General features: G+C 41.9%; 2 protein-coding genes across 2 annotated transcripts in view; one reads left to right on the top strand and one right to left on the bottom strand.

Moving 5' to 3' along the window:
* Positions 1-33: 33 nt before the first annotated feature.
* On the bottom strand, positions 34-9,094 carry LOC104959193 (importin-13-like). The gene is made up of 12 exons (XM_010787060.1): positions 9,066-9,094; positions 7,832-7,865; positions 7,023-7,189; positions 6,642-6,762; positions 6,148-6,295; positions 5,838-6,019; positions 5,585-5,611; positions 5,182-5,316; positions 3,879-4,031; positions 3,171-3,251; positions 2,908-3,045; positions 34-2,032 (listed from the first exon to the last, which is right to left on the bottom strand). Exons 1-12 carry the CDS (start codon positions 9,092-9,094, stop codon positions 1,850-1,852), a joined length of 1,398 nt encoding a protein of 465 aa, XP_010785362.1. The 3' UTR covers positions 34-1,849.
* Positions 9,095-10,542: 1,448 nt separating this feature from the next.
* The window catches only part of pfas (phosphoribosylformylglycinamidine synthase), a 20,884-nt gene continuing 19,477 nt past the window's right edge, over positions 10,543-11,949 (top strand). Inside the window, exon 1 of the mRNA XM_010787039.1 lies at positions 10,543-10,703. The gene's annotated coding sequence lies outside the window, so the exon portion shown is untranslated. The remainder of the gene's footprint in view (positions 10,704-11,949) is intronic.

Raw genomic sequence — 11,949 nt, 5'->3', positions numbered from 1 at the left:
GGGAGGGGGGGGCATATGAAGCTTTGGCAGAGACTTGGTAAAACAGACCAACCAAAAACAGAAAACAGGCAGAAGACAAAGACATGGGTCTGTTTGGAGAGAAAGAAAGAAGTAACAAGAGAAAAATAAAAAAACCTAAAAGAAACAAAAGTGGGTTTGGAGTGGGAACCCAGGAGGCACCTCTGTTACTGTTACAGTTTGGAGGGAAAGAGGCACCACACCTGAATGAACCCCCCCCAGCTCCTTCCCCAGAGGCACCGCTGGCATCAATGTGATCAGACAAGAAGAAACACATTTCCTCTCAGACGGTGCCTCTGGGGTGGAGGTTTCTGTCGAGGGTCCATTCAGAGCTGGTCAGTCAGAGCCCCTTTGCTTCAAAGGTGAGCCCATAGCCATCTGTATCACACTCAAAGATCAGGATATGTTCTGATATCAGTACCTCCCCCCCTTGTGCTGGACACAGACTACAAGACTTTTTAAAGTGTTGCAGAATGATGCACAGTTACAACACACATTTCCTGAAGAAGCTTCTGGACATTTGAGATTCCTGACTTTCAAACATTGTTTTTTTTCTCAGACGCCTTACATGAGATCGTTCACCCCTAAATCAAAAATCTATATTTTTTCCTGGGACATGAAGTGCAATATATCAAGAGACATCTAGAACTTTTGGTATGAGATGTTGGCTAAAGAAATGTCTGCCTTTTCTCTAATATAAGGGAACCAGATGGCACTCGGCTACACCCAGCAGGATGTAGTTCTATAGAAAGAAAATAGTGCCTACATGAAACTACACAAAGTCATCTTGAGTAATAATCATAATAATAATAATCATAACAATAATAATTGCTGTTCAGTTTTACCAATCTCTTTTTGACACCTTTCGTACCATCAAGTTACATCTAGTTACATTATATTTGAGAGAAGTCCGAAATCTCTCCAGCCGATATGTCCAATACTCTGGACCTCACACCAAAACAATCTAGAGGGAAACAGGTAAGAATAATGTATTTTTTTATTTTGGGATGAACTATCCCTCTAAGATTAATGTTGGAGTGACTACCACCCCTGATCAAACAGAGCAAATTGGCCGGCACTGCCATGTTATAGTGTATGTCAGCCAACTGAATAAGCTAGTGGTCTCTGTGCTGTGAATGTCTCCTGCCCTGATACTGTCTACTGAGAGGCACCTGCTCAAAAAAGGAAAAGTTAAGAAGCAGGAGGAGAGGCAGCCAATACTAAACCAGTCAAAGCAGGAAAGGGGGGACAACACAAAGGAAAGGGGGGAGGCAGACAGCGCTGGAATCCTAACCCAAGTTTTGGAGGATGAAATGTTATCATCTCGTTCATGTCCCTTTTATGTTAAGTAAAGATCTAGACTATCCCCGGGGTCACGCACATTGAGAAGCTTCTGATCAACATTTCACAAAATGAAAGACATGTTCATGCAGCCTAAACACTGAAACAGTAAATCCAAATAAATAAATAAGCAAATACTGGACTGGTAAACATGGAAAACATTAGTCTTGACAATGATTGAATCAATGCTTATCAGTGGAAACGGAACAGTCAGCATTGATAAATTGATCAGTTGAGACTTTTGATACTTCAAAAACATCAAGCAGACGAACAACCTCCATTATTGAGTAATGAGAGCAAACATTTAAAGGTCGACTGTGGCAACGTAGCCCAGTGACCTCCAACCTTTTGTATCCTATTCTGTGTCTGAAAAAGCATCATCGTGTCGGTCTTCAATCGCAGAAACAAATGTGAGTATATCGTCATAATAAACAACTGATTTTAAGCAATCTGTTTATAATTGTTTACAAATGTGTTGGATGCTGTAATGTCAAATATGACCAGAATTTAAAAAGGTACCACAGATTTCAATACATTTGACAGTTTTCACACTCCCGCCCCTGCTGGACCCCCTACCTTGCTGGAAGATGGACAGCGTTACCGAGGTAACCAGTTCAAACAGAGCCTTGATGGGTGGGAAGTGGTCTGTCTCACTGGCAAAGATATGCACCATCTGAAACAGCAGGACTTCAAATCAGACACTCGCTGAGTTCACCGGCACACACTATAGGAAATCAGACTACGGCAGGAAACCATAGGTGGTCTTTACATGCACTGCAGAAACCTGTGTTACAGAGACTGGTCTGAGTCATATTTCTGTGTGAGAAATAAGAGGTGAGTGGTTGCTCTGTGTATTCAACTGTAGATCAAATATGTCAAGTACTAAACAGCTGTAGAAGAAGGCACTCCACAATTCATTTACAATCATTCAAGTATTGCAGTGGTTAAATAATCACTGTTTTCTTTGTAACTCGTATTTTAAACTGGCAGGATTGCCTTCTTGTTGAATATGTTTCGAGAGCATTGGTGATTCAGAAATCTAAATTCTGCACCCTGCAAAGTTTTTATTGTCAGAGTGTTTGGACTGAAGGCACAGTGAGAGAACAAGCTCTGAAGTGAGTGCCCAGTTTTTTGTGTCTGAATTGACAGATAAGGTTCTTGTTCAGCTGTGGAAACAGATTTATTATTATGTATTTTTTCAAACATCATTTCCAGTTCCAGTTTGGACTTTTGATTGAATTAATCTGAATCCAAAGATCATGAGCTACAATCCATGTGTACAAGAAATAAGGTTTCCCTCACATTACATCTTCCAGTGTAGATTATGTGGACAAACCAATGATGCTGGAGAGGACTGTCAACAATACATACTGTAACTGTGAATGAAGTTTTATACTGTATCCTCATTAACCTTGGGCTGACTGGCGCTTAGCTGATTATCTCTGTGTGTGTGTGTGTGTGTGTGTGTGTGTGTGTGTGTGTGTGTGTGTGTGTGTGTGTGTGTGTGTGTGTGTGTGTGTGTGTGTGTGTGTGTGTGTGTGTGTGTACCTGTCGTGTGAGGTCGAGGGCTGGGGCCTGGGGAATGGTACTGTACATCTGCCCGAGCATCTCACTGAGCTGAGACACCATGGGAGCAAAGTCGTGGAGAAGAGTCTTCACTGACTTCTCAAAAATGGCACACACCGCCTGAGGGACAACATGAGATCGGCTTTACTGAAATGTCATATCTTATTATGTGGGCGGATTTATTTCAAAGAACAAAATACAAACAGAGTTCTGCCAGTACGTGGATGCACGTGACGAAGACTCACCTCTACGACCTGCGAGTCGTTCAGCCACTTACCGAGTACCGTCTGTATGAGGGCAAACACCTGTTGCAAAACCACCACCACCTGAAAACACAAAGTAAAACGCTTTAACAGGAAGGAAAAGACAGTCCTCAATAAGTAGTAGCGTTTAGCATTTACACATGAGTGCATGCCTATCAGCAGAATGACTTAAGACTATGGTTGAGTGAGAAAGCACCGTCATCCCTCTAACCAGCGAAACTGGGGGGAGGCGCTCACATTGCTCCGAGCAGCACGTGCACCACTGCATTCCATCACTATCAAACTGCAGTGTGCTGGATTACGAAGCCTTTAAAGCGGCAAAAGACAACTTGTCAACGTCCCGGAGGAAATGTATGACTTCATCTAGCTACTTTCATCGGAACAGGGCGTACTGCAATTTGTTTTCAAGGGCTTTTTGCCGTAAATCCTTCATTCATACCCAGTGGGAGACAGAGTGGCATAATGAAAGGGAGGTCATAGGGAACCAATCCAAACCTAGGTGTTGTTATAATTACACAGCCCTGAATCATTGTGAATTCAACATCAACTAAATTATTATTATCATCATAAGTTAAAGAAAACAAGTTCTATTGCTACTTTTAATTAAACCTAAGGTAAATATCTATCATCCATAGATTCAGCCTGACGATGACACGACGATGACAATGATGAAGGAGTGTGATTACTGACTGGGTTTGGTCCTGGTGGAGGAGGGGCAGTTTTGACAGCTGGTGCTGAGCCGTCTGCTGACTCATCGTCCTGCTTGCTGATGTCGAGCGTAGTGAAGAGGTTGGAAAGCAGCCCCAAGATGTGGATGATTGCCAATTTATTGGAGGGATTGGGCTGCAACAAGAACAAAAGAAACTGATTATTGGAATTGTCAATTTGTTCTAGAAAATCTTTGCTTTCACTCGAAAACCAGCAGTCACCAGGCAGCTGTTTCAACAATGTGACAGAAAGAAGGTAATTGCTCATTGTCATACCAGCGATGACATTCAGTGACACCTCAGGTTAATTAGGTTTTCACTAGCAGTCTTTAAATCACTGCTCTGTCTCCATGGTGATGTCACAGAGCCAAAAGACTACGAACAGGACTCTTACATCAACATCTCTCCTTACAATGCTGATGCTGTTCCTGTACATTCGCTCTAAAACAAGAACAGTGTGTGCAAATTTAGAGTGACTTCATCTGTGTTTGCAGGCAGGCCCGGTCATTCCCCCCATGATGTAATGTAACCCGAGGGTCTCCGCCACTAGGTGCCACTATTTGTTTGCCTCCAGAGACACGGCACCTGATTTCCTAGTCTGATGTAATGCCAATACATAACAGATCTAGACAATAAACAATAAGAGGGAGGAAGTCTGCAAGGATGGTTGAGACAGTGTGTGTGTGTGTGTGTGTGTGTGTGTGTGTGTGTGTGTGTGTGTGTGTGTGTGTGTGTGTGTGTGTGTGTGTGTGTGTGTGTGTGTGTCAGGGACCGACACAATTAGAGAAGCTTCATCTAAGCTGACATCCATGTCCACCCCGCCTGAAGTCTTTACTGATGTCAGAACAAGGGATAAGGAGAAATTATTTTTATAACAATATATCAAAACTGTGTATTTTTAGATAATATTAGCTCCACATCCGAACCATCCAGAGATGTGGCTGTAGTAGAACTGACATTTAGAAAAGGGTAAAGCATTTTCTTTTGCATGTCTTGGTGCATGCACGTGTAAAAATGACCTACTGTAAGTGTGTCTGTTTTTTCTGAGTTCAAATAGTCTTCCCTGCTGTGCTGTGTGCGTGTGTGTGAGAGAAAGTGTGTCTTCACTTCTTCCATGTGAGTCACTAGCCCATGGTGCAGGGTCAAATCCAATCTGGTCCCGCAGAGAAATGTTCCACTGCAGTGTCACCAAACAGAAACAAGTTCTGTTCCTATTGGCCAGAGTCCAGCTGGGCTAACTCAGTGTTTGTGTGTGAGTGCTGTTACATGTTGTTCAGTGTACGCACCGTCTCATCTGCTAGCTTCTCCAGTTGCTGAATGTAGGGGGTGATGAGAGAGTGCAGGTTTTTCAGGATGTCTTCCACAGGGAGAGCGGAGAGCAGGAAGCCGAGCGCCTGCATCAGCCACATACACTGACTCGTCTGCGAGAAAACATGATCGCAGGTTAACCTTCACTTCAAGGAGGCCGTGAGCTAATTGGGATCGTTCAGATGTTTTGAAGTGAGGCCATCTACCGTCGGTAATTCACTGACTTTGAATAAGTACCAAAGACAACCCCACTTCAAGCCATCCAGACACACCTTTTGAAGTGATTTCACAACACATAACATGTGTACTTTAAACTACAGGCTGGAAACATGTAACACAATTCTTACAAAGAAGAAAGTGAATGTGAGAGAACACACTCACCTTGTGGATCTGCTTTATAAGCACCTCCTTGATAGAAAAGAGAAAGTCAGTGTGACAGTTCAATCATTTTGAAAGCACAACAAAGCCAAAATTAGATGTAAAAATTAACTAATACCACTGAAGTAATTTCAAAGAGTGAATGTTATTTCTGGAAAGCAGGATTACATAAGAAAAAGTCTGCAAAAGCAGCAATTGGCTCTCATTTTTGATGAACTGGGTAAAGAAAATATATTAAAAATAGATATACAAGTACCTGAGAGACAGCTACTATGTTTGTTGCGTAGGGCGGAAGGTCGTATTTGCACTCCCTACAAATCTTCTTCAGTGTCGAGACAGATGAGACAGAAAGGTCTGGGTTCCCTAAAGCCTGTAGTACCAAGGGCAAGACACTGCTGAGCATCACCGGGTGGTCTGCCAACCATTCAGCCAGCGCACCTAGAGGAGATCACAGATCACAAGTTTGGGTACTAAATAAGAATATTTGTGTCCCTGTACAGAAAATACACTTTTTTTAAAAATCAATTTGACTTTTATAACATGTGCTGGGATCCTTTTAATCTCACCTATAGTGAACATCACTGTGTCTGCTAGCTGCACGTTGTTGATGCTGATTCTGGGGATGAGTCCTATCAGGCCGGGGATGACGTCAGAGTAATTCACATCTATCGTCTCCGCTATCGACTGGAAGCCATAGAGTAAGGCCTCTGTGTGCTGGAGGAGGAGGAGGAGGAGGAGGAGGAGGAGGAGGAGGAGGGGAAGGTTAGTTTGTTTTTAACTGAAAAATGAGTTTGAGTTATAAAAAAAAGATACAGCAGAAATGGAAAATAACCGAAAATCCACATATTTGAATCCTGTAAATAAACTCTTCACTTAGGTTTATTTGAATTGATGAAGTGGACTTGCAAACAAAAATAAATATAGTAATGTGAAAAATAGAAAAACAAAGTACTGTCGTAACAAATCTGCTATGACACATTTCAGTACTGGATTGAGTGCAACAAAGAAGCTGAAAATAGTTCTCTTTATCTCTTTTCTGGTGTGTGTATGTGTCACCCACCTGCCATGAAGTGGGCTGCTCGGTATTAGTCAACAGTCTTCCTAGTTTTTCATACAGGTTACTCAGCAGCTCCGCTCCCAGCATCTCGTACACGTACATGAGTGTGTCTGAGATATCCACCCTGAGAACACACACACGTTTTAGAAGTATGTAACCTCAGATTATTATTTGTTAATCTATCTGACACGCAGGTTTTGCCCTCTCAGCTGCAATGAGAGTCTATTAGAGCAAAACACACTCATGCTGACCAATCATCCAGTCATTTCTAAAACGCTTACAACTGTCACTGAAACGCTCTTGCGAAACAGTGTGAAGCAGAAATGAGCATGCACAGAAGAACACAGTATAACACGTCAGGCCTACACATGTACAAATACACACCTATAGATCCTGAATTGCTCTTTCTCATCCGACGACCAGGAATCGTACTCCTGGTCCGTGGGGAACTGGGCTTTGTGTAGCAGAACATCCACCAGCTGGAAATATACCGGCCTGTAGACCTGCAGATACACCGCCTGCTTATCCGTCTCAAACGACATTATTTCATCCTGAGGAGAGGAAAACAACTGTCTTGGGTTTGGAAAATAACAAGACATATTCTCTTTACACACTCAAACAGGCTTTCCGAAGACTAATCATCTGTTCATAGACGAGAAGAAACACATCTTGTAATACAAACCAGTGTTTCCCCTACCATTGTCTTGGCGGGGCGCTGCGCCCTGCCAACGGAGCCCCGCGCCCTGCCTGAAATTCAAGGTGTTTTTTGTNGAAGTTAATTGAGTACATCTTTTGAATATATATATATATATATTAGGGCCGGGACTTTGCGTTAATTTTTGTGTAATTAATTAATCTTAATTAACGCGTTAAAGTCCCGGCCCTAATATATATATATATATATTCAAAAGATGTACTCAATTAACTTCGAGACATAGGAACCTTTACTCTACGCTCCTTCCTGAGGCACTCTATTGGATAATGACACAAACCAGTTGGTCACCCACATTACTTTTTGCATAATCTAATTGTGTATATGTGCCCCTCTCTTTACTGCCCCCCCCTGTCCTGCAGAGAGCGAGTGAACAAGAGGAGGATGAAGGACATAGTGAAGGAGTTCACACTACTGTGCAGAGGGCTCCACGGTACAGAGTACGCCGCTGAATACTGAAACTCTACCCTTGAACTCTCACCAAACCGTGACCTCTGCCCCTCAGCGCCAAACAGCTGGATGCCACAACAACACAGCTCTCAAAAATCATTGAATGATTGTAAAGAAAAACCCGCCCTGCTGCAGGACAAGACATAGAACCAATCCAGCACGGACCTGCCATCGGATTAATGGACACACATTAAATCCCCGGTGGCTTTAGGGAGGCTGGTCTCTCTGCTCAGATTTTTTTCTGTTATAAGATTGATTGTTTCTCTCTCCTCTGATTTCTTTGGAAGAGCTTCGAGCAGCACCCCCAGCATGCTGCCTCCTCTATCTCTGTCTTGTTCTGCCTTTCTAGATCTTCCTGTGGTTCCTAGGTTGTTTCCTGGTGATTAGCATCCATATGAAATTGGTAGTGGTATCGTACGTAGCTACTTGACATTATTTTTCAGAAATAAATCAAATGAATTATATAAATGTATATGTAAACACATATAGAAAGATGGTGGTTGTCAGTCCTGCTGCTGCTAATGGGAAGAGAAAAGGACCAATGCCAGTAGGGGATTCTGCAGGATGACATGAACACAATATGTACTCCCAACCATCCCCCTGTGATCTCTGCATTTGCCAAATTATCATTGTGAATCTGTCCTTTTCCCTGTTTGTTATATATGCCTTTAATGGAGAGTACAGAAAGAGCTATACAAAAGCATCACTGGACTATAAACGGTCTGCTTTCCCACCCTGTCCTCTGTAACCAGGGCTGTACCTCATGTACCTCAGCCCCACCCAGTCAAACTGCAGTCTCCTCGCATCGTAGAAAGGTTTCTATGCATTGGTCCCTTAGATAAAGCAGGACTGCCTACAGCGAAGGCTAGAGGGAAAATGGATCTAAAGTAGCTGGCAGTGAAAGGAGGCAGGAGATAGAAACTGAGAAGGGAACTGAGTGTTTGGAGGGATTTATAATCCTGGCGAAGGACTGCTTAGTCACTGTAATCGTGCAAAAATATTAATCAAGGTGTGCATATTAACAGTTATTGCCGAACACTTCTGTGTATGTGAGTGTGTGCGTGTGTTCATACCCGTACGTATGAGAGGTTGCGTGTGCACAGATGTATCTTTTTCCACTTGTTTAGTGCACTTATATTGGACCTACAGTACACATCCATTACTTCCTCCTGTCTTTTTAACAAAGAGCTGGTTCATTTCTTCAAACCACACTCATTTAAACTACTCTTTTCTTAGAGACTGATCAGACACGTCCATTATCTCACCTCTGCTGCTCACCTGCAATCACAGCCATCTATTCAAACCTCCTTATCATCTGGAATGACCAGCCAGTGATAATCATTGAGCAGATTCATCTATCCATCTATCTGTTATTGACAGCAAATACTCAAAAGTCATTCATCCATCGGGTCACTGCCTTGGAGAGGACCAAGAAGGATTAGAGTTCAGTATCACACCGTAACATCTCTGAGAAAGTTATTCTGCATTTGCAACAAGAAATAACACTGACATTCTGTGCTCATCCATTATGCCAGAGACATCATCGGTGAAGTCATGTGACGGCTGTAGAATACACTGTTTAGTGAATCAGCAGGACCAGTTGATATCTAATAACACTCAGCGTCCAAATGTACCTTGTGGTCTCTGCTAAACTTTATCTCAGACTAATCCTTCTGTCTTATCCGAGGTGCCTGCAGACATGTAGCATGTGTGTGTGTTTCGTGGGGGGTTTCGGGGTTCAGGGGGACAAACATATCCAGTGTGTAAGACGCTGCAGAAAGACCCGAGGCAGGACTCGGCTCCGGAGTGAGCGTCGCGCCTCAGTCTAATTTAAAAGGAGAATAATTGGACGATCCTCGGTCTGTATTGTGTTGTCATTCTGAGTTAGGATACTAAAACACTGTCATAGTTGAAAGAAAGAGAAGTGGATGAAGAAGGGGAGGGGGGGTATGAAATGTACATTGTTTTTTTTTGTACCTTGGCTTTAATTTATTAAATATATCTAAGACTGCAGCTTGTGACTCTTCAATGTGTGGGAGTGCTTTCCTTCTGTTCTTTCAACACTTTAATCACCCCGAAGCACGCTGTGTGCGCATACTGCAGATATTTTTACATATCTCTGAAATCATTTATCACAGGTAGAAACAAAAATATCTTTAATTAGCTGTTATTGCCTTTTTTTTATGTTGACATATTCAGAACTGAAATCTGGAATCAGCACTCGATGTGAAATATGGCTTTCAGTATCATTAGGCCTGTAAAAAGGACTTGATACATATTGAAGTTATTAGTCCAACTGGCCCCCACTCTTCAAACACTCCTAAAACACCAAAAAAATAATTGATCTAAGAAAAGTTTTATCACTTCATAAGTTGTGGTATATTTTTTTATGTTTTATGAAATTTACAAACTATTGTGTCGTCTTTGCTAGCGTTGTCTGTAATAATATGTTCACATGTAAAATAAAGCAGTGCCATTTTATTTCCCATCATGAATATCTAAATTCTCCCTCTGCTGTTCAGAATAAACTCCTGATGGACCTTAAACATATAAATACCAGCACATTGTTTTTAGTAAAACTACAATATTGTAATTAATCAGAATTAAAAACATGAATCACATTCAAAATATCGTCGACACACTTATTCCACGCTTGTTAGACAACTACAAACTTCACACTTAGTAAAGTCAGTAGGTAACTACTGCGCATGCGTACACATTCGACCGACTCCCACGTGGGTACAGTGGTCTTTCATCCATCCTGTCAGTCTGCAGACCTCAGGCACCAAACCTCCTTCATTTCATTCAACACCAGCAATACTTTCTCCAGGATTCCTCCAGGGGTTAGAGACTTCTCAACTTTTCATCCCGAACTATCTCTCAAACTTCCGGAGCTGCTGCACGTAAGTTAAGCTAACGTTACTAACTAGCTTTCTGCTAACTCTGGTGCCTTTTAGCCACTTAGCTTCTTCACAAGTAGCTACAACAAAACAAAACATGCGCACAACTTTTTGTGATCCAGTAGGAAACCCAGGGGATTATTTCCCTGATATCTCCTCATGTCACAAGACACGTTACAACGTTGTGTCCTCCATGTTGTTAGACAGACTGTTTGATACACAGTTGCATCATTGTGTGTGTGTGTGTGTGTTTTGTGTGTTTTGTGAGTATTGAGTTAAAGCATGAGTTAAAGGCTAACAGAAAGCGCCTGACGACCTGCAACAAGCACACAATCATGGAGCTAATTGCGAGGAGGCTGAGAGTGTTTAGGATGAGTTGGTTTCAGAGTATATCATCTTGGTAATGAATGAGGCATAACTGTTTTTAAAGCTGTTTTAGTAGCATGTATTTATTAATGTATTTTCTGACAGGCTATTGTGAAAGTGCTAAATATAAATACTTGTAAACTAGGATGTCTGATCCAAAAATATACGTTTTTATAAAATCATCTTTCATGATGAAAGCTGTGACTTTGGGTTGCTGTATTTATGTGACGGAGTAATTCTTACATATTTTTAAAGGTCCCATGTCATGGCCATTTCTACTGATCATAATTCCATTGTTGAGGTATACTAAAATATATTTATATTGTGCAATTTTCCAAAATCGCATTGGTTTCTCATACAGCATCTCTTTATAGTATGTGTATTCACTCTCTGTCCTAAACGGCTTGTTGGAGCTCCCCCCTCCCTTTAACTAAATAAATAACTCAGTTACCTCTAATCCAGGGGTGGGGAACCTTTTTCCTCTCAAGGGCCATTTCAATTTTTTCAACATCCTCCGAGGGCCGTACAAATTATTGACCTCTGCTTAAAAATACTAAAATCACACCCCATTCATTTGGCCTTTCTTTCATGCCGTGCAAAGAAAAAGCAACCTCTTAATCCGGATATTTTACCATGACTCGTGCATGCATTCACGTGCACGGTTGTGGCATGACCACCAAAACAGAAAGCATATTGGACACAAGATATGTGCAAAAGTATTTAGTTTCCTATCCATGTGGACTGATTTNTATAATTGAGTTAACTCCGTGTGTTGCTGCTACCATACATAATACTTGACTTGGAAACGTTAGCCGTGGATGGGGCTACACCATGGGCGTAGGAAGCATCCTCAATGTGGGTGTGACAATTTGACAGAGGGTGT

Source organism: Notothenia coriiceps, unplaced genomic scaffold, assembly GCF_000735185.1.
Source record: "Notothenia coriiceps isolate Sejong01 unplaced genomic scaffold, NC01 NC01_scaffold00029967, whole genome shotgun sequence".
Classification (NCBI taxonomy): domain Eukaryota; kingdom Metazoa; phylum Chordata; class Actinopteri; order Perciformes; family Nototheniidae; genus Notothenia; species Notothenia coriiceps.
This window is presented reverse-complemented; position numbering and strand designations above follow the sequence as displayed.